The sequence below is a fragment of the Meleagris gallopavo genome, chromosome 1 (assembly GCF_000146605.3).
Source record: "Meleagris gallopavo isolate NT-WF06-2002-E0010 breed Aviagen turkey brand Nicholas breeding stock chromosome 1, Turkey_5.1, whole genome shotgun sequence".
NCBI classification, from domain to species: domain Eukaryota; kingdom Metazoa; phylum Chordata; class Aves; order Galliformes; family Phasianidae; genus Meleagris; species Meleagris gallopavo.
Window position 1 is genome coordinate 26,244,189 of NC_015011.2, and position 25,941 is coordinate 26,270,129.

The following is a 25,941-nucleotide window of genomic DNA, read 5'->3' on the forward strand; positions in this document are numbered from 1 at the left end:
TAGAGGGCAATTAAACATTTTCCTGGTGGCACCAGCATCCAGTAGGAAGCAGCAGGAATCCCACCTCTTTCATATTTAAAGGTCACTAGTCACTGAGGACAGTGGAGTAGCACCTGCGGGGCAGTGATCCATGCTTCTACCCTGCAGCAGACCACAGCCTCCAGCTGAAGGCATGATGGCTGCTGTTGCCTACCTGTGTCCCCAAACCACACTTAGGGGTAAATGAGGGACTGCCCCAAGGCAGCTGTGGCACTGCCTTGGATGTAAGCACTCATCTGGCTTAAATGTCCAGGGATTTTGAGGGCCTTTTTATTAAACATTTTTTGCTGGATTCCCATTGTTTTCCATAAAATAAAATAAAATAAAAAAATCAAGGATCTGACATAAAGATTTATTAAGATGTTTTTCATACCCTATGTCTGCAGAAACAGTATAAGTGATACATGGTATATGGTATGATATATGTAAGTGATCCATGATTTCATATCTTGCTTACCCAAAATGTGGCCCATTTGTCTGGCTGGCTCAGAGCAAAGAGCCCAGAAGGCTCAAGCATCTGATCAAGAAAAGAATACAGATGAAAGCATTATTACGGTACATTTGAGAGAGGATTCTATCAGATATAATGAAGAGAAAAGGTTCCCTCTTACTTAGAAACTTTCCTACCCAGAAGCAAAGGTAAGGTACATAAAATACAATGAGCTTAAGGGAATCCTTAGAAATCTTTTTTAAAACACCTCAAATGCATATACTTTATAATAAGAATATAAAACATGTGCTTGGAAAATTCTCAGGGAGCTAGGACTTCAAATGGATACTGTTTGCAAAGCAGTGTAACAATTAAGTGAATTAAAGGATTCACAACGTTTTTAACCTCTTCGTTTCTTTTAACTTCAGGAAATCCACAGGTTTATAGATTTGAAGACTTGGAAGAGACTATCATGAGTGTCTTTTCTAAACTAGTGTGGAACATGGCCATTCTACATTCTGCAATGTCTTTCTTTTCTTACTGGTCTGTGTGCAGCTGAATGCTTGGAAGCTAGAGAGTCATCTTCAGAGTTATTTCTCTACTTATAAACCTCATGTGATAGCAAGTTTGACAAATTCTGAAAACTTATGGAATGTCCCCCTAAAATGAAGTTTCTTGGTGAATGAATAGCTTTTCTGATGGCAACCTAGTCACCTGATAAGCAAAGTATTTTAAATACCACAACCTTACCAACACGTATTAGCTGCATGCATACATTGTATTCATGTCTGATATGTGCATTTTTATCTGGTATCTATCATTGCACAATCATCATCTTGCTGGTTAGGAAACTGAGACACAGGGAAGAAACATTTGTCAAGGGATGCATGGAAAGTTGTTGACTGTAGGAATACACAAGGCCAACATTGCCACACGTTCATGAGCCTTCTTCACAAAGCTAAGCCATGTCTGTGATTATGTGTTCTTTATTTCACCTGGACTCACACCAAAATGCCACACAGGGTAAGCACTTATTAAAGTGGGCCAAGTATCTGTGAAGACTCACAGCAGTGTATCTGTACGTGGTATTCAGACAGATGTGCATCAGAAAGTAGCAAACCAGTCACAACACAACTGGAAGGTTAAAGCTAAAACCACTTCAAGGTTAAAGCAACATTCAACTCTGCAAATACGTAGCAGGCAATTCACAAAGATAGCCTTTCTAATGAGGAATCAGTGGTTCCTGAATTATTTATTTCTATATTGTTTTAATATTTCCAGAGAGCATGGCAATGAAAAACAAGTCTCCTGACATTCAGTGGAGCCACGGCTTCAGGTGATGCCAAAAATCTGCCTGTAATTGTTCTGATGGATTTCATTACATCCTGATGTGACATGATACAAAAATGCATTGCACAGCTGCCTCAAAGTCCGAAATTTTGAAGCATTTTTTTAACGTGTTTAAAGAAGCATTTTTTTAATGTGTTTAAAGAAACACATGTGCAGTTTACCTGTGTTCAGGTGCTTAGCATAACACCAAAGAGCTGCCTCTGTTGCTTTCCAGGCACCTCATGGTGCCAAAAGGAAGGGCGAGGGGTTCAGGCATCTCTCATGTGCTTAATTATAATGGCCTGGGTACTTGCAGATGGGAGGTTGCAGGAGTGCTAAGAGTGTGTGGGCACACTGGAACATCAAGTGCAGATAAAAAGCAGTATCTTTTTACTTCCTTTGATAGCCCTTGCGCTTTCTTTGCAGTATAGTCAGAGAAACTACTTATAAGAACAACTACTAGCCCATAGATTTAAAAATAATAGAAATGACTAATATCTGGCATAGGTTTCACACCTAGCAGCAGATCCTGCAATGTGAATTCACACCTAAGTCCTTGTGATGTTCTTCCTTCCTGTTTGATGCTGAAGCTACGAGCTGCCAGCCTAAGGGTCGCACCTCACTGGGGTCTTTTCAGGCTCAGTTTTTGCAGAGCTACAAGCTCTTTCCTTTGCAAAGGCAACAGAGAGATGTGCCATTTAAAGTGTTATCTATTGCATTCTTCTGTGATGAGTTGGTACAAAGACTGCTGTAATATGGAGAGTCAGATTAAATTAATCACCATAAACCATAGGCTTTTTTTTTTTTCTTTTTTGGAATGTCATTACAATATCATTGCACTGTAATAGTGTCTGCTGGCTTCAGCCTGGTTGAGCTCTGCATGCTAAGTGCTGGAAAAGAAGGACAGAATGACAAAGATGTTACAACCTACCTGCGGAAAGTACCTTGTCCAGCTACTCGACTACCCCTGTTTAGTAGATGTCTCCTCAGCAGAGGACTTTAATTGAGATTCCTCAGCTCAGGAGATCACTTACAGAATGTACACTTGTGATGCTTTTGCTCTTTCAGTTGTCCTCCTGTTTCCAAAACTGTTGTGAGAAACAGAGGTGAAATGGCTAATTTCAGACACATGTCCAGTGTGGCTATCAAAGTACTCCTTTCCAGAAGGCAAATCATCTGATCCATGTAGGGGTCCACCTTCAGTTTAAATGAACACTGAAATAGCAGGATAAGATTCAGCTCAGAATTAACATAACTAAATGCAGAAGTCCAGATGTCAGATGTTACCTTGGTGCCTAAGTTTCCATTACAGTTAATACAGTCCAAAAGAGATATTCAGCTACCAGCCAAAGGCGCTGGATTTAGCTGCTCAGACTTTGGCATGGCTCAGTGCCATCTGAAATGCTCATATACAGTTGATGGAGCTAACAAAAACCTTTGAGAGATCAGCATCCTTTAGGAGAAGCGGCTGGGGAGCAGGATATCTTCAAGTATCTCAGATGACTCCTAAGACATCTGTGTGAGGAATGGAATAAAGTTTCAGGTGTTTACTGTAGAGTGAGCTGAATGACTCTCTAGGATCCATATGCTACAATGATTTTTTCTAACAGAAGTTTAGACAAAGGTTTGTATATAATCTACGCACTGCTACTCTTACGTCCCTGGATGGTAAACCAGGTGGAGAATTGTGTTCCAAAGAACATTCGTAGCAAAAAGATGCCTTTGTTTCTACCTAGATTAATACAGAAAAGGCCGATATATTTTTGGTTGTAAGTATCCTATATTACCTCACTCTTCGTATAGAGAGTGAACTGATCGTGGATTCTAAATATCAAGTGTAATACAACCACGGGTAACCTGGCAATTTGTAACCTATTATCTGTATCTTCATGAGCAAGAGTTGGAGAAAAGTAAGCTCACATTTGAGGCAGCTAAAAATTTCTCTGGACAACACAACCCCACTCACCAGTACTGATCTCTCCAGAATTCAGAGGCATTGATGGAACGGAGAGATGACAGCAGCAGAGAGGCATTGCAGAGACCTTCATCAGAGTTTCGCACATGGCTTACCGGTTAGGCAGCTGAGACCAGCTACTGACAGTTCTTTCAGAGCATGCCAGACAAATGTAGTACAGGAATTGAAAACACTCAGTGTTTTAAATGAAAGTCAGTGACCACTGACTCATTAAGAAAAATCAAGTCTGCATAGAACTGTCAGAATAAATTGTGTGTGGAAGAGTAACAGAGACATAATTAAGGTGCTTGTAAAGTGAGCAGGAGAAATTACTCGTCACCAGGACACAAACCTCCTTTTACTCTTCTGAACAAGAAAATGGCTTTAAATAAAGCAAAGGGATATGCATATGGAGTGAGGAGCTAAGCTAAGAGCTCTTAGTGTTACAAAATGTGCATTGGAATTACACTAGTGCAGCTTTTTCTCATACCAATCAGCACCACTCATTCTTCTAATTTGACTGTATAAAGCCCAGTTGCCAGACCCAACTTGGTTAATTCCATGGCTTATGGAGGAACTATTCTTTTAGTGCTTCTGTCACTGAAATCTAGGAATGAGACTTGCTAAGCTGAAGGACAGGTTAGACTTCCAAAAATACTTTCGTGTTAAAAGTATGTATTTGTTCATGTAATAGCTGAGTATCACTGTCTGCAACCTTAGCTGTTCCTCTATCTAGTGGCAAGATTACTCCAGATTCAAAACAGACACTGATTTGGGTGTTTTAGATAGAAGGCAAGTATCCCCTGGGAAAATTGTAGTCATCATACAGAGACAGTATGCTCTAGCAAAACCCAATTAGAAGTATCATCATGCTAAGTGAAGATGCTGAATTTTTACTCTAGAAACCGTATCCTGACTTTTTGAACTTACTAAACTACTTCGTTGCCCACCATGCATACCTGAAGCAAGGAGGTCAGCTCTAACCTGATTCCTCATGTTCTCTGTTCCATGTTCAGTGAAATTACACAATGCTGTTCATTTTTTCATATGTACCTTTTGTGCTCTACTCAAAGTCAAGCAACCCATGTTATTTATAAAATACCTCTTGACATCCTTTCTTAATTCTACCCTGAAAAATCACAAAAATCAGACTTCTGTTAGAAGCAGAAAAAGTAACAATTTCATATTGCTAATAGTCTTGATTTCACTTTGCAGGAACTTGAGTGACTCAGCACGACATTTCTCTTGATTAGGAAACATTTTGCAATTTCACTTTATGATATATCAATAAAATTTTATCTTTCCCTTAGTGTGCCCTTCTGAGACGGACGTGCCATAAAACACATCCATGGGCTGCTGATTTACCTGTAGTTCCCTCACTGATTTTTAACTCTGCTCAACACTCATATTGTTAATGTAAACCCTACCAACTCTTTCTTCCACCTCAGCTGAGGATCTGACTGAAAAAACTGAAATCAATTTCTAATTTAGGAAGAACAGTAGCTGCTTTGGAAGAAAACTATTTAAAAGAAAAAAAATAAAAATCAACAGCAACAGCCCATCACTAGCTGACATTAATATAATTACAAGAAGTACAGACTACAGCTTATTTTAGACGGTCAGATGTTCCAGTTAAACCATCAGCCAACCAAACAAAAAAACTCAAAACCCCAAAATTGTTGAACCTGTTTAATCAAAGCCAATGCAGATACGCGACTACACCTGCTCTCTTCCTTTGTCTGTACTCTCAGCACCTGCTGATCCACTTCTATCTCATTTTGTCTTGACAGAGTGAGAAATAGCTTCTATGCCTGCTTGACTGTGCAGTTAGGAGGCTGCTTTGACTTTCACAATACATTTTCAGTATGTTGTTGCTGTAATTTACCTTTGGAGCACCTGGGCCTAAGAGCAAATAAGAAAAGGGAAGCAAAAAGAAGTGCCAGTGGGTGATGAGTAATGCCAGGAGAATGCAAGTTCAATACAAGTTAAAAGAAACTGATCCAAATATACTGCAGGGTGAATTAGGCTAGATATGGAAGCTTACCAGAACATGCATAAAGATTTGAGCTTTAGCTCCTTCTCCTAGGGACTGCTATCTAATTCTCAATCACCATATAACGACAAATAGTAACTCTTATTGACAGCTATCTATTTCAGGTAAAGGGAAGTGTGCAAAGGTAAAGCTATGGCTTTGACTCTTCTGAGGCAGGGAAGGGCACTGAGCTGAGACTCACACACATTGGACTAATGAAGAAAAAGGAACGTGCTACCAGTTTTGAAAGCAGTTATGCATTTTACAGGAAGCCAAACCTGAACTCTGGAACTACTTTAAATTGAAGAGGAAAAATGGAGTCAGGAATACCTAGTTTTGACCATCCTATGCTGTGAGCTATGCTATGAGCTGCTTTGCTCTATTAACACTGGGGTGTTTCTGAACATGCTGAAGACCTTTTGTAACTTGGGGAACTTTTAAGTTCTGTCTTAAAGTAAATATAGTAACTCTAATGAACAGCTGAATAAAGTTTCTGAGGATTTAATTTGGATTTATGTGTCTACAATCTCTTAAAATAGTAGTATCTTAGTTCATGATCATACAAGAAGTCTACTTCAAAGTCTGTGGATTTTTGATTCTACCAAGATTGAAGATTTCCAATACATTTTTAGGCTTCAGACTGGCAGCATTCCACGCAGCCAGATATTCATGAGCCAGAGAGAGCTTTACTGAAGTTTCTGAGCCCGTTTTAAGAACAGGAACTATGTATCTTATATATTAATAATGAATAGTAGAGCTACGCAGATCCACATTCACTTTGAAGAAGTCTAAGTTTAAAAACAGCAAAATATGCTTTATGTAACAGATGAAGAGTTAAAACGGATTGGCTCATGTGTGAAGACATGTTATCTCAGTTGCTCATGCCTTTTTACAAGATGGCCTTAAAGTAGAACTTTGATTCTGACAGATTCAGAAAGAAGAAAAATCCTATTTGTGAACAATATCAGGAGTATTCTAAGAACCAAGCATAAAATCCAGCAGTTAATTCTAAAACAAAGCTGTAAGCTAAAGGAAGATAAAACTGAAAAAGTTTACATGTAAATTTTATTTAGCATTCCCATACATGTAATATTTGCCCAGAGATAACATATATACCATATTTCAATATGAATGAAAGAATGTATTTTTTGTATTCCAGGAGAAACACTCAAAGATCATTCAAGGTCAACTTTTATCATGGCTGCTGTTCTCTTCACACAGTAGCTGGTTTAAAATGCTGCTCTGTTTGAGAGCTTTTAGACTGGATATATCTTCACTTACAACAGGGACAGCTTCGCTTTGATCCTCAGGTATCAGATCTTCACTGTCTGACAGTGTACAGAGGAGTGTATCATTTTCATAGGTAGGAAAATAATACCTAGAAGCAACAAGGTGTGATAGAATAGAATATTACTAGATAGTCACATATTCTGGTTCAAGTAGGCTGGACTTATTTTATGAGATTAAATTAAAAAAAAAAAAAAGAAAAAATGAGAAAGTCTGGTCATCTGCAACGAGTAAGCAGCATGCTCAAAAAATCAGCAGACACATGCACCCTAGAAGTTATACAGAAGAGACAGCAACAGACAAGCCTTTCCCCTATTTCTTCCCCACACAGTCACGACTGAAGCCACAGATCCAGATCTGTCCCACACCAAACACTGAATTGAGATTTTTAAAGTGAGAACAGTCCCTGTGGCATCATCCCCTAGGCTTGTGAAGCCTGCTTACGATCTGAATCAGTGGTATGTTACACTCTCTCTCCACTTGCTACAGAGAAAACCACGTAAAGAGCTCAAATTAGGTAGATACTATACATATATCTACATTAGATGTGCAAAAGAAGGGGTTTGATTTGTTTCTAGTGTTTCTAGTGTTTCTGTGTATCCACAGCATATCTCTACTATCAGTGACATACATGCCAGACACAGCAAACACACACGAAAGACTACTTTGCAGCAAGGAACTTCTCTTGCATACTAACCTGACACTGCAGACACAACTCATGGTGACACTGAATCCAGCATGCAACTAAAAGAGGACTCCATGTTTATTTTAGCTTCAGACAGAAGAGAATTTCTAATTCTGAACTGTTCTGACACAACTTATTATCTGAGCTCTGAGCACTGGTAAAAACCAGAACTTTCAGCTTACTGCTTTACAGACATTATCAAGCAGCAGTATAAATACTGAAAGAAAGATGTTTGCCCTTACTGTGGTTGGTCCCAGGTAGACCTGGCTGGCAGGAATGTAATGTGTTTTGTCTCCTCCATATGACTTATCAATCCTCCTTTAGACTGAAATTTCTCCCGGCAGCTGTAACAACGACAATGATGGATTTCTCTCCTTATGAAGTTCACTAGCTTCACTTGCTGATAAAAGTTTAGACCTAAGAGAAAGGGCAGCATATCAGTACTTAAGAGATATAAAATTTAATTTACAAATGCTTTCTTAATTTAAACATAAAGGTTGATAAGGGTTACTGAAGACCAGCACTGCAAACTAACTGAACAAATGTTTCTTCTTAGATGAAGGGGAACCAGTTCTTATTTTACTGTAAAAATTACAGCTTGCCTCCTCCTGGTCTACAGCAGAATGCAAACACTGGCCAAACAAAGCTTAGACCCCAGTCTCCTAAGCTGTAAGCAAGTCTTAACGGGCATAATAATAATCTTAATAGTAATGATTATTCCCAGGCTGCAGCAGCCAGCCATGAGACTTACAGAACAGTTATTTGTAGGGGCCACTCTGAAAGAATCAAATGGTTGTACAGAAAATAGCACAAATACTTGACACTAACAACAGTTCCAGAAAAATAGTTGGTTTGGCTGTCTTTTGTAAGCCAGTTGAAACAGTATCTGTAATGGAAAACTTAGATGCCCAAACAGAAATCAAATTGATACAGTTGCTTTCCAGTATTCTTATGATGTGGTTTTCTCCAGACTAACAGCAAATGCTGACAAGTACAGCATCTCTTACTCACCAAGCTCTGATTTTATTTTAAGAAAGTCAAATCCATGCGATTTCTGGAGGAAAAAAAAAAAAGAAAAAAGAAAAAACATCTAATTTCTGCTATTTCAACTAGTTCATATAAAACACAGCCTTTCATAGACTGACACAGACATATGCAAACATGAATGCAAGGTATAACCCCCCAAATGTTTTCTGTCATCAGAAACGTTTATATTCTGTTGAACAGCAATGCACCTATTAAATAGTATATTAAAACTGAAACATGGATACTAACCATCAAACTTATTAAATCATTAAGCCACTTAAATATTAAAAATTCCACCTTTTTATTGTCTGTATCAGTCTATACAGTTAAAAGTACCAGCTATTCATAGTCTCATTGTAAAACTGAATGCTGTAGATGTAGATGCTACAGATGCAATGCCTTAGTTCTGCACTAAAGAGAGTTAAGCAGCTGAAATGATCTTAACAAAGGCACTACAATCCTACTTTTGAATTCCAAAGTGATGAAAGAACTGATATTTAAGAGTATTTGGTTAATGTGGAGGAGACTGCAGAAGCAATATAGACTGAGTGCAGCCCCCATTCCCCTGTGCCACTTGGGAGGAGGAGCAGAAGAGGATGTAGGGTTGGGGAAGGTGTTTTTAGTTTGTTTCAGTTTCTCACTGCTTCAGCCTGTTAGCAACAAACAATAATATTCATTTCCCTATGCTGAGGCTGTTTTGCCCGTGATGGTAATTGGCAAGTGATCTCCATATCCTCATCTTGAGCCCTTTTCCAGTGCACTTTCTCCCACTATGTTTTTGAAGAGGGGGAAATGAGAGAGTGGTGTGGTGGAGCATCAGTATGAAACCATCAATCACCACAAGTCTTACCTGCATGTGAAGGTGCAGCTTTTCTGTGGTGTCTGCTTGCTGTTCACAGAACAGGCAAACTGCACACACAGGGTGCTCTTCCCAGTCAGACCAGTCTCTTATGATTAAGAATTAAAAAAAAAACAACATTTAATTATGGAAAAGAGAGGAGTCATTTGTGAAAGACCACTACAGATTCTGCTTTCACAGGACAATAAATAAATCCAGAGAAACAAAATACTTTGAAGGAGTGGAAAAGTATGGACTTACAGCTGAATATATGATTAGAAACTAGTTTTCTGTCTAAAAAAAAAAGCCCTGGAAATTTGAGAATAACAGAGCAGTTATTGCTGGGTACCTCCTGTGCAGGCAGGCAGTACACCGTGCTTGAACTTCCCTCCACTACTATCAGGGTCTTAACTTCAGTTTCTAATCAGCTTGGCAAGTTATAAAAAATTGCTTTCAGAGTTTATTTTTATAAGGTCTTTCAAACTTTCCTAGTCTTTCAATACGTTAGCCACAGATACAAGCATAACACACATTTTAATCAGTCTGATACTTATTCATCAACTATTATTTCTGAAAGAGACACTCATTTTTGCCACATTTAGATATGCATGCAGAGGATAAATACCAGCACTTGTCTGTTAAGATTCACAATACTGCTTAGAGATGAAAATATGATTGTACTCAGTTTTTAATCAACAGAATTAAGCTTAAGGAAGATCAGGGAGCCTGGTGCCCACAAACCACTCCCTGTTTGTCCAAATCTCTGCAGTCAAGGAAGACACCTTTGTAGTAATCAGAGGGCCTGGAGCCAAGAAGAGCACAGAGGATAGGCAGGTTTTGTCCTCAGTCAGCACCACTGACAAATTTACTTCAAACTTACTCCTAATTTTAAATCTGAAAAAATCCAGTTCACTTTAAGTACAAAATAAAAGGTTTTGCCTACATCACTGTAAAACCTAAAAGGTGTTGGTGGAGCTATATGTAAATTAACAAATAGGCTTGTGGTTGAAGTACAAAATTTATACCTCATTGTGAAGAAATGCCTTTGATGAAAACAATTTGAAGTCGATTACGCTGGCTTAAATGAATTTTAACTGTGTACTAACTATGCAGAGCATTTTTCCTGTAACTGCTTTCAACAGTAATGCTCTTACAGTTCTTTATAAGGGCATATAAATAGCTCTTACTCCTCAAGGTTATCTAGTAATTCCCGATCATCCTCTGACTGCACTTCCTCCCAGGACTTTCCAAATTCCTGGGGAAAAAAGAAGAAAAGGAAAAATAAAACATTTATTGACTGACACCACATTTTATGTATCAAATGAATGAACATTTGGGAGGTCATGATATTTCTGTGAGTTAAAGGCAGCCATACAGCACTGTGCTGGTAATAACTTCAAATAAGAATTTGTATTATCTTTTAGTGGGACATTCCCCACACTACATCCGGGAAGAAGGTGATTTAGCACGGAGCTCCCAAGAAGAGCATCCAAGCAGTGTGTAAAGCCAGTGCTGCAATACCACTAGTTAGTTCCTAAGGAGGGTATGCTAACATTGTTCCGTTTGCCATCACGCTTGCTCAATGTAAGCATCCCTACTCACAATGTTCTGTCCTTCCTTTCACCCTCTGCACTGTTTATTTATACTTAAAAGATCTTCAGCCGTCACCATACTTTTGTGCAGCTACAGCACAATGGCAGGCCCTCTCAGCATGACTGCGATATAAATAACAGACAATAAAGAGCTGAAGTACCAGCAGTGATCTTTAGCTAGTGTTTTTCTTTCCACTGACAGGTTCTTCCTGCCTTTGAAAGTAAACCAGACCCAACTAACCAGTACTGAAATAATAGTGCTTCTGAATGCGTGCTTTTCATGGCTGTGAGGTGCTCACAAAGATCACAGTGGATGGTCTCATCTCCAACAAGGAAAGGTGGCAGATAAAAAGGTCATTCTTTCATTTATTTTATTCCAATAACCTCTCTAATAAATATATGTAATAAAATCCTTAGTAGCAATTGTTATTAGTGTCTTTATGGTTGTTTGGAGAAACAATGAAAAGATATCCATCATTTAACAATTTAATGAGAATTTTCAAAGCTGTTACTGTCTATCAGATAAATGATACACAAATGTCCCTAGACAGCTCTAAACATAATGCCATTATAGATTACAGAATGAAAATTCAGTAATTAATTCAGGGATGCTACATGGTAGTGTGCAAACTCTCTGAGTTACGAGGGAGACTCATTAATGTCACCATTACTGTGAGATAACATGAAGCCATTAACACATCTCACCACATGTTCTCACAGCTGTACACTAGTTTCCTATGGCTTCTAATGTTAACACCTTAATGAGAGGATACCAGCTCACAACCACTGCAAAAGGAAGAATGCTCGCATTTGTTCCCTTAGCAGCTTGGAGTATATGTTCACAAAAGAGCATATTCAAAACAGAAGCCAATATTAAGCTTCAACTTTTAATTAAAGGTGAAAGGGGGAAAGAACTATGCGCAAGCTTTGTTGTCACTGTTTCTTTATGGTATTTCTGCAAAGAAGCCAGCAAAGGACCTTGTAAGAAGTCTGCTTCCCTTACCTACTTGTATTCAGAGGAGAGAAAAAGGCAAAAGGAAAAAGCTATTCAGAACTTGTATCAATGGAAAATTCCAAGGTAAATGGATAACTAGGGACATGATGATGAAAGTGTCAAAATACAGAAACCGAGCAATTGGATGGGAAAGAGTTCTTCGAAAGATTTATAAAGGTTTCATCCTTTTTTAAAGCATTACAGCTTGATAAGCATTTGGGACCAAGGGTGGCTTTGTTATATATTCAAGTTCTCTTGCCCTTTCATCTGAGATACAAGAGCTCTCAGTAACATCTCTAGAGATTCCTAAGAATTTTTTAACAAAACCTCAACAAAAAAATCCCCTAGACTTGACATTTTTATAGTTTAAATAGAAAATGCATGACTAAAAGAACTAAAGGCCTTGCTATATATCCAAGTAAAACCAACTACTTCTTGAATACATGCTGCATACCTTATGGTGATGAGAGCCCTGCAGATGAATGAGGAGAGCATGCAAATGGGTGTGGTTTTAGAATTTCCTCTTCTAAAATGAAGTCTAAATGTACAGAGATTAACTGCCTCCCCAGCACTTCACCTCCTCAACTTGAGCAGAGCTTCAAGGATTCTGCTGGGAGACGGCCAGCATGCTTCACTGAGGCAATATACCCCAACATGAGCAGTGTTGAAATGGAAGAAATCAGGCAGGCAGCTGCTATCTCAAGCATTTTTCCCCAAACAGCAATTACTGAACTACATGCAAATAGACCTTTAGGCCTGGGAAGCTCAGAAAATCCAAACAGCTGCTGCTTTCCCTGCAAACTTCCCCATATCCTTTTCCTCACCTGCCTTATTATGATCATCTGATTTGCTTTATATTGCTGCAGAATTTAGTGATGCTTTATCACAAAAAGGCTTACCCCATCATTAGTTAATAGACACTGGATTAATTTTAACATGAAGTGTTTCCTCCTTGGTGATTGCATCTCTCCTTGAAGAGAAATGAACATGCACATTTTATTAAGACTTGAACTATCACCAACTGAAGGAGGTTTTCCATTTACTATTTTACAAAATGTGCACTACTTAAGTCAGAACAGGCTAAATATAAATAGTAACCCCCATAACTCTTCCTTTCCCCCTTTAGTAACAGCTAATAATGATGACTCAGGGCTTGGCAATAAGAAAATATCGAAGATGAAAAGTAAAGCCAATTTGAAAACAAGTTTTTTAGTAGGTGATAAGTAGCGTTTTCAGCTAACTTAGTCATATGCACATTCATTATGGTGATGTTACATTACTACAGATAAGTGCCATTAGACAATTTGAAAATAAATATCATCATCTACTACAACACATACTCTATGCTTAAAGTGCTGATAGTGACCATCTCTCAAATACACAAAGGAAGGCCCTCTCAGTTTAGGTCTGCCTCAGTTTTCTGGGTTGGAACAGGAGAGTTTTACTACTGCCTTGTTCTTTCTGACTCCCAGCATGTATCACAGACTCCAGAGTTCTTCCCTCCCTATTTTTAGTTGATCTTTGGTACAATGTGACTCACGGGGACAGAGACTAAGAAAGGCACAGAGACAAAACTAGGTAGGAAGGTTTTTTTGGAGAAGAGAAAAATAAAGTAACTCAAATATATCTCTGAGATTCATTGCTGCTCAGTTCTTCAGCTTGATTTTTTTTTTTTTCTCCAATTTATTATTCAAGCATTTTGGAATAGGACTGATACCATCTTTCATACTTACACAATACTGAAAAAAGATCTCCAAATCCACTGTGGAAGTGACACCAGTGCCTTTTGAGTCATTTGCATCATTGCAAAGCTCCCATTCTAATTCAGTAAGTACCTGAACTTATTTATGAAATAAATCTATTACATATGCACGTGACAAAAAAACCCTTCTATTCTTGCTAAGCGTAAGATGTAATATGGTATTTTTACACTAACCTGTGAGCAAAAGAATGTATGGATAATATGGGGGTAGATAAATCAAAGTAGCTTGTGGGTCATGACAGAAGTCATAAAAAATCTCAGAATACCAAAACATTTACAAAAGAATTTGCAATATTATTCATTGCTATACCAAATAGAAAATTTTGGAGAGCAAATTACTGACATACAAAAAATATAACTTTTGTTATGAAAACATATTCTCATAACTTTACTAAAACCTCAAGTAAAAAGAAAAGTTGAGTGGATGGACAGAAAGAATGAAGGGAAAGCCTTATGCTCTAGAAGAAGTCAATGGGAGTTTTGCCATCAACGTAAAAACACTAGTAAGAACTGTCCAGAAGATTGTAAGGCAATGCAATGGGCATTCTCAGAACATCTGAACAAAAAGGTTTTAAAACCCCTCCGTGCAAAATAAAGGCAATTGCCAGTTCTAGCTTAAAAAGACTATTTTACACTGTGCTTGGTGAAGATAATATATAATGGGAAAAAAAAAAAAAGCACATTAACATATATACAAATTTGCTTTAAAAGGCATCTGTAATTTGCTTCCCAAATTCAAACCTTTCTGCGAAAACATACAAAAAAATAAATAAATTGTAAGTTTAAATCTTTTGGTCAAGATTAAATCTTTAGTAAATATTGAAAGTATATCTGTCAATTCAAATAAAATACTCAATCTGTGTCTGTAGGTGTGAAATTGAATAATTCCCCTGCACATTTGGAGCAGTGGGAATAATGGATCCTTAAGACTTCTTGAGAGGTCAGTAAAGCTTGATAGTATTCATCAGAAAAGAAAAAGTGTGAGCAGCTCTGGGAAAGGAAGTAAAATGACTTCAAGTCATTGGAAAACACACTCTGCATAACATCCAGAATTCAATGAATTTTAATTCAGATTGAAAAAAGTCTTATCATATTAATTTAGTCTACTGTACACTACATATAGTGTGATAGCCGTAGATAATGGTATTTCTTCTTATGTATAAAGCCAATCTTCTGAGCTTTCAGTGAACAAATTAAGGTTCTTTCCATTAATTTCTTTTCCTACTTTGTGCAAAAATAAAGGGTTTACCAAAAGCTATTTTGAGAACACATGCTTTATACAACATAGGAGAATTCTAAAATTTTCATGTTGACGAAAAATTTGGTCCCATGTTAACAGTGTGCAAATACACACTATATAGTGAGCAATTCTGTAAATGTTTAAGGCAGAGTTTTTCATTTTTATTTAAAAAATCCCTAACTTAAAAGAAGAAATGTCAAAAATTCTGATACGGAGACATTTCGAAGAATCAGAAACAGAGTAGAAACAATCTGCTGCGTAGAATGCAGTGAAAAACAAAATGTGTGCAAAAAAAAAATAATGGCTGCAGCAGAGTGCATACAGTCAGAGAAGAAATTGTGATCACAGAGAGTCCCAGAATCTGCACAAGAAGCTCACCCTCAGAAACCTTGCACATACAGTCTCCAGCTAATTTTAAACATCTTGGCGGACATTTTTGATTAGAATGACATTCGCTATCCTCTCTCTGTAATATCAAAGATGTGAAAAATATGTCTCTAAGTTATGTCAATAAATAGGCAATATCTGAATTGGTTCAGGCTGGTTTAAGAAGACACTCTGCAAAATCCTGCCCAGAATCCCAACAATAACTACAGAGGTCCAGGCACTGGCTTGAGCCCTGCCCTAGAATCATAGAATCACAAGGTTGCAAAGGACCTACAAGATCATCTAGTCCAACCATTCTCTCATTACCATTGCTACTACAAGCCACTAAACCATATCTTGTAGCTTCTCATCCAGACATCTCTTGAACACTGCCAGGGATGGCGACTCCACCACCTCCCTGGTATTGTTTTGTCCAGTCCTGTGACTGCCCACGCTGTCTAACAGTCTGAATGCTCAGTGGCCATGCCAAAAGCATTACTCAAAGAATACTGCGACACGGTTCAGCAAGTGTATAGGCCACAGATCATTTGCAGTAGACAGCGTGGACAAGGTCATTTGCTTTGGAGCAAGTGGGAAGAATGGGAAAAGAGGTTAGATATACGAACATTAACCTTGTTGTATTTGCTCTGGGCTATTCTGATTGTGAACGTGGGATAGCCCACTGAGTCCTCTGCGATGTTATAACCTCCCTGCCTGTCTCTAAAATTTCTGAATGCGTATCACACAGTTTTCTGTGCTTCTGGTTCAATTTCCCGATCAAAGCTGGGACAGATGCAAAGCTGAACTGAAATGCAAATTTGAGATGGAAAGGAATTTAAAGAGGATGCTGCATTCTGAAAACGTAAGACTACAGAACTAACAGAGAAGAATAAAGCTATTAAAATCACTTGAAACAATTAAAACATTAAATTTGAGTCTGTTAACTTTCAAGGAAGAAGTAACTAAGTTCTGTTGAGAAGCTGAGAACGTCCAACATGTAGAACTTCCTAACTTTTTCACCACTATGCAGCAAGTATAGATCAGTTTTTAAAGCAAGTTTAAAGTTTTTAAAGTCGTATTCACGTTTCTGGAAAGGAAAATAAAAGTTTCAGATCACTGATCTTTGGAAGGAAGATATACAGGATCACAAAGGGAATTCACTCCACCTAAGGTAGGAGGGACTTGGTAAAGCTTTAAATATCCAACTTCTTGATTGGAGTAAAACCCAACGAGAGATTAAATGGAAAGAAAAGGTGAAACAGTCAAAGGTGCCTGAAAAATTCATTTATAACCTGGATATTAATACATGCAGGTGGCACACAGACTAGTTCAGGTGAAATACAGTTATTTCCAGGAGAGTACAAAAGCTCTTGAAGCATCTCTTATATTCAAGAGCTGAAGACAGCATGTGAAAATTTGCTACACACATGCATACATACTCTCACAGATGTGAGATTAAAAATAGTATTACCTAAAAGCATACATCTACCTGGAGGCTAAGAGCAAAAACTTTTTCTTTCATCTCAATGTCTTTCATTTTCTACCTCTTTGCATCTAATTTATACTCTGAAGAGCACTTCCATACTAAGGTTTGTAGAAAACAAGCTCAAAACCAATAGCATTCAAGTTAGATCTCCATTTATTTCATTACTCTATCTCATTTTCCCTTCTGATACTTAAAGCAAAGACCGAGCACTAATGACATGATGATTAGCATCTCTTCAAGCTGCGTTCTTGCATCTCTCAGAATCAATTCTCAACAACAAATGTTTACCCTTTCTTAGTTTAACAATTATCCAGATTATCATACCATAAATGAGCATATTTCTTAAGAGTCCTTGACTTGATTTTTGACCTTTTTACTAATTGCTGAAATGCAATTACTCACTTTTAACAAGACATTGTCTGCAGCTCTTTAGTTGATTTATAGAACCTCTTACCAAGTAATTAATGATATAAAATCTGTCATATTCTTTGTTTTTGGCATTGATTCTGCGATGTTGCTTCTTTCTCATGTGATCTTTAAGTGTGTTTTTGTCTCTGAAGACTTTTTCACAGTACAAACACTGCAAACTAAAACAAAAAGGTAAACAGGTCAACACATTAAAAATAGTACAAGATCCCTTAAATAAGATGGAGAGGTATACAGTAAGACTAATTCTGAAAGCAAGCTAAATGAAAAGGAAAATTAATTTATTTGCAAAAAACCTCATCTTAGATCACAGTAGAGTAATCATACATGCAGGTAACACAGCACCTAACAAAAACTACAGAAAATGAAAGTACAGATAATAAAAAAGTTTACAGTTTGCTCCACAAGTAAAATGAGGGAAAAGGCTGCAGGCTGCTTTACCAAAATCATCCCAGCAGGACATGAGAGGGCTACTGATTGGTTAAGAAATGAACCATCAGCTTGGAATGCCTTTACCCTGGAATCCAACCCTTGACTAATCGTTGCATTGAAATTTAGTAACAATTTTAATTTAACAAAACAACAACCTACATACCTTTAGGAACAATTTAAACTAGCTAAACAGAACTTTATACTTCTAACCCAAGACAGTGGCTGAAAAAATGTTTGCCAGGGTGATCACTAGGCTTTGTAATCCTGACAAATCAAATTTATTAATACTATTCACACTTATATTTTTATTTATATACTTATATTTATACATTTATATGTTACTTAAGAAACTGAAAATATTCATTAACAAATGGAAACTTTACTACAGTATGTCCTCCAGAGCGCACACAAGAGAAGTATATCCACTGCCTTAAATTCTTTATTGCAAGCAGAGCACTATAAAAGAATTGTTCTCTCCTACAGTATCAACTGGTACCTGAAGTTGAGCCTAGACAGCATTAAGTAGTCTCTCTTCTCAGACAGTGGACTATGAGGAGACTAATCTGCACTTCAGTCTAAATGGACATCTATCCCTGAAATAGACAACAGCCAGTTTTTTTTCCAGCAGAGAAACACCAGAGCACCGAGGTTACAGGAATGTCCTTGTTTAATGATTGTAGATCTTGAGCTTCTAGATAGTTGTGACAGATACACTGAACTGAAGTCTTTCTCAGCCTTAAGAACCACAGTAGGCCTCGATGTGACCGTTCCTTGAACTGGACAGTTCACAAATAACAGAATATCAGGTGGGTGCTCACGGCCATGACCACGAACAAATTGGTACAGCGCTAGAATTGCTGAACTACTGAAATTCATAATGGAGAAATAATGACTTACACTGAGAGGCTGAAAGCAATGTAGGATTCCAAGTTTAACCAAATTTGAGCCAATCATTCTATCTTATAGCAGTAAAAGAAAGCCTTCAAGAATTGTTGTAAAGTTTAGGCTGTTCAAGAAATTCTGAGTTCTAATTGTACTTGTAGTCTAAGAATCTGACTAGTGCCTTGCTCATGGATTGTAAGTCTGATGGCAGAAAATGTTTTAAAATCAGCATACTTCTATCTGCTAACAATTAAGAGTATGATCTTGTATAAGGCATTCCCAGGAAATATATGTAATGCTTTTTCCCAGTATATACAATGTAGTCATGGTTGTCTAAAATGAGATTTTTCTGCTCTAGAAAGTATTTTCAAGTACTATTCTACTAGCAGAACTATTAAGTCTATTCTTAGCAGTAGGAGAGGAGTGGCTTTTCATTGCTTTGGAAGGAAGTTCAGTGTGCATATTAACTACAGACTTAGTTGACTTTCAAAAACCTCCATCCAAATGATACTCTGAACTCCTCCTGATAAATAGTAAAGCTGTGATTCATCGGTATCGTATATGGAGGAGTATTAGGAAACACTAATCATAGCATAAAAGATATTCTTAAAATATCTTCATTTCTAGAGGAATTCTACCTGTATCTGTCATGACTGCATGATCCTTGATAGGCCAAAGACTGTAAATTAGGGATCACTACTGCCATTTCTGTCCTTTGAATCTCTTTTTCTTTTTTTGCAGAAGTACATGCCAAGGACCCTAAATTCATCTGGAAGGATACTTAATCTAATTTCCATATTACAGTTCTCACAAATCCCTGTTCTGTTGCTGTTAATTTTGAAGTTTTAGATTTATGCAAATTTCTTCTAGAATCTTTAGTTACAGATTGTATTAAAATCTAGTAGGCTTCTTAAAGCAGCAGTTTCAGTCTTAAGGAAGTACATGTTTTGCTAGAGCCCAATTTATATTAGTGGCATACTTCATATTGCCTGTCCCATTTATTAAATCCATAAAGGGCACATATACACTTGAAAAAAAAAATCAAAGTTAACTGTTTGTTGGTTTTTGCTATCAAAGTTTCTTCTCCCGAAGGAGTTCTTCTCTTTTTAACTTCTTCAGCCATCTCAGATTTACACGCTTCTGAATCAGCATGTACATTGATTGGCCTTCCCCTTCTGCTCTGGGATATACTCTGAAAGCAGTAGCAAAGGCACAGACCAAACATCTCACATATTATTGATACATATTTATTTACATAAAAGAGATCATTGGCACAAGCACTCTATATTAAGTGATTGAAGAGATGTTTAACAAAAAGATGGTTACAGTGATAAAGAAGATCCCTGACTCTAGCAGTTATGAGGAAAAGGTGTATGCTACTATTGACATCAGTGGAAACTGTAACACATAATAACTAAAGCACTACCTGTAACTATTATTCCAGCCAAAGTGTACTACAAAGTATTATGAATTAGCTTTTGATAAATCAAAGTGTTCTAAGATAACCATGCAAGTTACATTCTCTCTTAGTTTCTTCTTGACTAACCATGAATACTGAATCAATTTAAACCCAACTTAATTCCAAGGTTAAACGAAATATCACTCAAGTCCATTTAAATATAATAACAATGAAAACCAAACCTACTTGTCAAGCTTCTCCTGTAATACAGCCAAAAACTCGTAGCAATTCACAATGTTATCTGGCAGCCCGATGTTAAAAGCATGCTCTCTTGCCATATGATTGAGAAGGACAGACCTAAAAAAGACATTCAAAAAGAACATTATGTATTTTTGAATATACATGAGAATTACGCAGTCAAAATATGCCAGCTGCTCTAAAAACGCAAAGTCAACATTAAATAAACACTAATAGCATTGCTGCCACAGCTAGAAAAAAACACAAATAGGAAGTATTCAACTTCAGATCTACTATATGCGCAGTGACATTTCAACTGGCTAAACTGCATGCATGCCATATAATCCTTTAATGAAAATTACAACACAGTTTTATTTTGACCCTCTCTTAGCAAATCTCACTTATTAATTTGAATAAGCAAATCACACATTTCAAAGAGTGGCCTTAAGAAACATTCTGAAAAGCCATTTGTTAGTTTTCTCTATGCTGGTTAACAAAAGTTTCTTGGGTGATATTCTTCCATAGCAATATTGCTTCATGCAGCACTAGAAACACAAAGAGCACTCAAAAGTAGCACAACAACATATCGTCAGTAGGATAAAACTAACCTGTCTCATGACAGTTAGTTCATGAACTAGCACAACAAATATTAAAGTAAGATATTTTTCTAATAGAAGTGCACCGGTTAATTACTTTGGTGGCTGACATCTCTATTCATCAGCTTCAGCTTCTAGGGACTAGAGAAAAATCCAAGCATAGACATTGCTGAACCTTCCTCTCATCACAGTCCAAGTGCAATTTTCAAACCGCATAGTCTGTCTGTCAGACCCAAGAATGAGCAGAAAGCAATGATCTTGGGTGCTGAGTGATCTAAAGTTCACTAAATCTGTCACTAAAGAGAATAGGATATTCGCTCCAAACTGGGAAGATCTGTAGAGACATGGCCACAGGTTCTACATTTTCAGATGACCAGAGCTACCTATGCAGTCAAACATTCAGGGACAATACTCAGTTTCTCCAGCTGAAACTGTGTATAAAAAAGTGAATGCAGCTTCTGCTGGTACTTGACCAGTACTGCAAACCACTCCATTCTCAATCTATTCTCAATCTAATCTAGCCTGGAGAAAAGAAGGCTGCGGAGTGACCTAATTGCAGCCTTTCAGTACCTAAAGGGAGCCTATAAACAGGAGGGAAATCAACTCTTTGAAAGGGTAGATAACTGCAGGACAAGGGGAAATGGTTTGGGGTTGAGGGAGGGAAGATTTAGGTTGGATGTCAGGGGGAAGTTCTTTACTATGAGAGTGGTGAGGTGCTGGAACAGGCTGCCCAGAGAAGTTGTGGATGCCCCATCCCTGGAGGTGTTCAAGGCCAGACTGGATAGGGCCCTGGGCAACCTGGTCTAATATTAAATGGGGAGGTTGGTGGCCCTGCCTGTGGCAGGGGGTTGGAAATTCATGATCCTTGAGGTCCCTTCCAACCCTGGCCATTCTGTGATTCTGTGATTCTATATTTTTCCTTTTCTCTTTTTCATTCTAGCTTTAAACATTGACAAACCAGTGTGAATATAAACAGGAAAATGTATTACTAGATAAATGTATTTTTTTATCATCCATACTGGCTTAAACTGCTCTTCTGGACACCAAAACAACTGCTGAAAAACTCTTCAGAATGGTTTTGTTTTCATCTCCAGCTTACCATATAATTACTCAAAGTTGTACTGGAATAATTAAAGGACTGAGAAGTGGGAAGAGTCCACTTAAAATAGCAGTTGAAAGAAATACCTAAACAATAACCCCAAAAGAGTTCTAGCCTATGACTCTTACCATTAGGCACTAACTGGCTTGACAATGTTGAAAAGCTGAGCAGATGTGAAAAAAAAACCTAAAAGCAAACAGATCAATAAACAAACCTATTTCCCGTGAATTCTTGATCACAGAACATACACATGCTATGAAAACTTGTGTCATATCTCTCTCGTTGTTGCTGTTCTAGAATTTCTCTCTAAGAAAAAAAACAGATACAGTTATTCAGACAAAAAATAATAATCATTTTATCACGTAAATATTATACCTCTTTATCCTTAGTGTTACCAATGACCATACAAAATGAAAATTTGCTTACAGAAAACTGAGGTTAGTGTTGGAGGAGGGGGAATTTCCTCACAAAATAAACAGTAGATTTTCCAAATGCAATGTGTGCTCCAGTGAAGTTCCAGTAAAATTCTAGTATTACACAAGTTCTGTGGAAGAAAATACAACTCATAGAGATATTTTATGCAGCTATTTAAACTATTATTTACATAACACTTCATTGTCTCTTCATAGGTTCAGATTTATCCCTGCTATCAGTGAGCAAGTTTCTGGGTAACCACATAAACCCCAGTGGAACGATAATGTTCCTTCTGCACATCTAATCACGGGCAGTCTAGTAGACCTCTTCCTGACAAAGAATGATGACAAAGGATGGTGGTTTCTGCAAGGAACTGTGACGTGCAATAAACTCATAGGAAAGGAGAAGCTGATTAATCACCTTTACCACTAGCCTTGTTTAACTTGGAGCAATTGGCTAGACACTTCACCTGACCACAATTTTCCTAACAAAAACAAAATCACGCAGCAAGTGACATGTTTCTACTGACAGGTTACCTTACACTTCAAATGGAAAGGCCTTGATCATCTGGGACACAAGGGAGTCAGTGTCTGGATTACAATTTTGCACATCTTCTGCCTAACAGTACACAGCCTTGTTTTATGTTTTAAGAACTGATAACTGGTAATACGTTTATTTTCTGTGATATGCAGACATGCTACTGTCTGCTCTCCAATGTCTGGGATTCTGACTGAATTTTTTAGGAGATTTTCTCAATCTCTCTATTTCCTTCAAGCCTGCAATAGTGAGGCTTTGTGTTTCTGACCTACCTCTTCAGTACTGCTTTGCGTGAATTAAAACCCAAACTGGCCTATAGTCTGTGTGTAAGTTTGCATTAAGCTATGTCCAGTGGGTAAACTCCATAGCAGGTAGAAAAATAAAAGAAGAGAAAAAGAGGAAAGCTTGAACTTGGCACTGAAGGCCCAAGAATGTGCTGCAGCACAAGAGGGGCTGGAAGTTGCCTGGTTGTGCAAGTCAGCCTACCACGGCACCGAGGGATTTCAGGAGGCTGATGCTGGGCAAATAAATTATAGAATCATAGAATCACCAAGGTTGGAAAAGACCTCCAAGATCATCCAGTCCAACTGTCCACATATCACCAGTATTTCTTCACTAAATCATGTCCCTCAGTACAACATCCAAATGTTTCTTAACACCTTCAGGGACGGTGACTCCACCACCCGCCTGGGCAGCTCATTCCAGCACCTGACCACTCTCTGGGAGAAAAATTTTTTCCTAACATTCAACTTGAATCTACCCTCATGCAACTTGCGGCCATTCCTCTAGTTCTATTGCTATCTATGAGGGAGAAGAGGCCAACCAACCTCAGCACAACTCCTTGTAGGTAGTTGTAGAGAGCTATAAGGTCTCCCCTGAACCTCCTCTTCTCCGGACTAAATAATCCCAATTCCCGCAGCCGCTCCTCATAAGACTTGTGCTCCAGATCCCTCACCAGTTTTGTTGCACTTCTCTGGACACGCTTCAGGGCCTCAATGTCTACTTTGTAGTGAAAGGCCCAAAACTGAACACAGTACTCAAGGTGTGGCGTCACCAGGGCTGAATACAGAGGGATGATCACTTCCCCGCTCCTGCTGGCAACACTATTTCTGACACAAGCCAGGATACCATTGGCCTTCTTGGCCACCTGGGCACACTGCTGGCTCATGATCAGCCAAGTGTTGACCAAAATGTGATAACTGCCTCTTTTTTCTTTTTTTTTGTCAAGAGCAGAAGGCTGCACTGAGCAAAGGGCAGAGGGATTAAAGTAACACCTGCTGGAGAGCAAAGTATCATATCACACCTGAGTTTTGTTAGTCCTCAAGCCCATAAAAATATGAGGGAAGAATGCACCATGTGTTAGACCATTTTACAACCCATATTTAATCAAAATATTCAAGTGTTTTAGCTACTGCACATCAGCTAAGATTCTACCAACTCTTCAGATGCAAATTCTGGGGTTTTTTAATTCATTTTACACAACAAGACATGCTTTTTTTGTTGGAGTCACGTTCAGCAGTACCTACCCAAATTCCAGACCATATCCTCAGATATCCTGCAGTGCTATTCAAAATGTCAACAAATAAACAAAAAATAACAAAATAAAAAAATGAGTGGAAAACGTAAGTGGAGCATAACATGTCTTGTGAGAGTCAGCAGAGATGCAATTAAGTAGGAATATCCATGCTCCACATGGGCAGTAAGCATCCCATAGCACAGCAGTGAGAACTGGAGCTTTTGCTGGTACTCTGAGCTGTCACCTCTCTCCCCTTAGCAGCATGTCTCACACAGTTTTGCTAACCTCGAATTTCAAGGCATTGGCATGTAGTTTATGTAACTTGCAAAATACACTAGAAACAGTCTATAAGGAAATCAAAAGATACCACATACAAATTGACTGTTAGGACAGCAACTTCCTCACCCCTTAATGACATTTTATCACAACTTACTAATTGTACTCTACTGTGAAAGAAGAAGTGTTCTACAGTACTTGACACTTGGCTGCATCACTGCAGATTCTCACTCCCTACAAACTGCTTACCGGAGCCCTGGGGAGCTGCGATTCACAGCTTTGCCTGAGGGGGAACGAGAATAGCACAGCATCCTTCAGTCAGATGCTGCTCTTCTTACTCTGCTCTTCACCCTTCTGGTTTCCCCCCTACACGAGCATGCCTGGCAGCTAAGAGGCCTTGTCTAACACAGCACCACTGCTTTACAAATTTTCTTGGTGGAATTTAAAAAATATTTTCCAATGTAGACACCCCTTTTATCATTTGTTCATATCACTCATTGCTAGCAGATACTTTCTAAGACAGAAACCAATTCTGGCACTTGCAGAGGTGAGGAATTGAAAGCAGTAGCTCAAATCAAGTACAGTACTCTTCTCTAATGACACTCCCAAACAGCCTTTAACTCCATTCCTGGTACTTTGATGGGATAGAGCAATTAGAGTTTTGTATAAAACTTCTATGGTCTTTCTAAGGAAAGATGCTCAGCTTCAAAATTTAAGCCAAATTTGAACTCAAATTGTGAGGCAAAAAATGAACAATTTACTTTATTACCTACACCAGTTTCCAAATTGTTAGAAGTGTTATGTTGTATTTGTTATATTAAGAAAAAAACAAAACCAAAAACATTTCAGCCACGAGGGTTTTCCAAAAGTTTTTAGGACACTGTATCATATCAAAATGTCAGAGAAAAAGAAGACAAAGTTACTCAAGGAAAAGGCAAACAGATAACAAACTGAACATATGTTAATTTTATTTTCCCACAATGAATAAGAACTGAGTACAGGCAGAGACGATATTCCAAAACACTAGAACAGTAAGTGACTCAATGCCAAAGTCTGATTTCAGGCAA

The 25,941-nt window shown here is 38.0% G+C and overlaps 1 protein-coding gene across 1 annotated transcript in view; it reads right to left on the minus strand.

Annotated features, from left to right (window-relative positions):
* Positions 1-6,830: 6,830 nt before the first annotated feature.
* Positions 6,831-25,941, minus strand: part of ZNF277 (zinc finger protein 277) — a 33,047-nt gene continuing 13,936 nt past the window's right edge. Inside the window, exons 4-11 of the mRNA XM_010706868.3 lie at positions 22,346-22,437; positions 20,446-20,556; positions 17,515-17,647; positions 10,808-10,875; positions 9,633-9,729; positions 8,768-8,810; positions 7,999-8,173; positions 6,831-7,162 (exon numbers count right to left, since the gene is read on the minus strand). Coding sequence (XP_010705170.1) covers positions 6,970-7,162; positions 7,999-8,173; positions 8,768-8,810; positions 9,633-9,729; positions 10,808-10,875; positions 17,515-17,647; positions 20,446-20,556; positions 22,346-22,437 — 912 coding nt within the window. The 3' untranslated portion in view covers positions 6,831-6,969. The remainder of the gene's footprint in view (positions 7,163-7,998; positions 8,174-8,767; positions 8,811-9,632; positions 9,730-10,807; positions 10,876-17,514; positions 17,648-20,445; positions 20,557-22,345; positions 22,438-25,941) is intronic.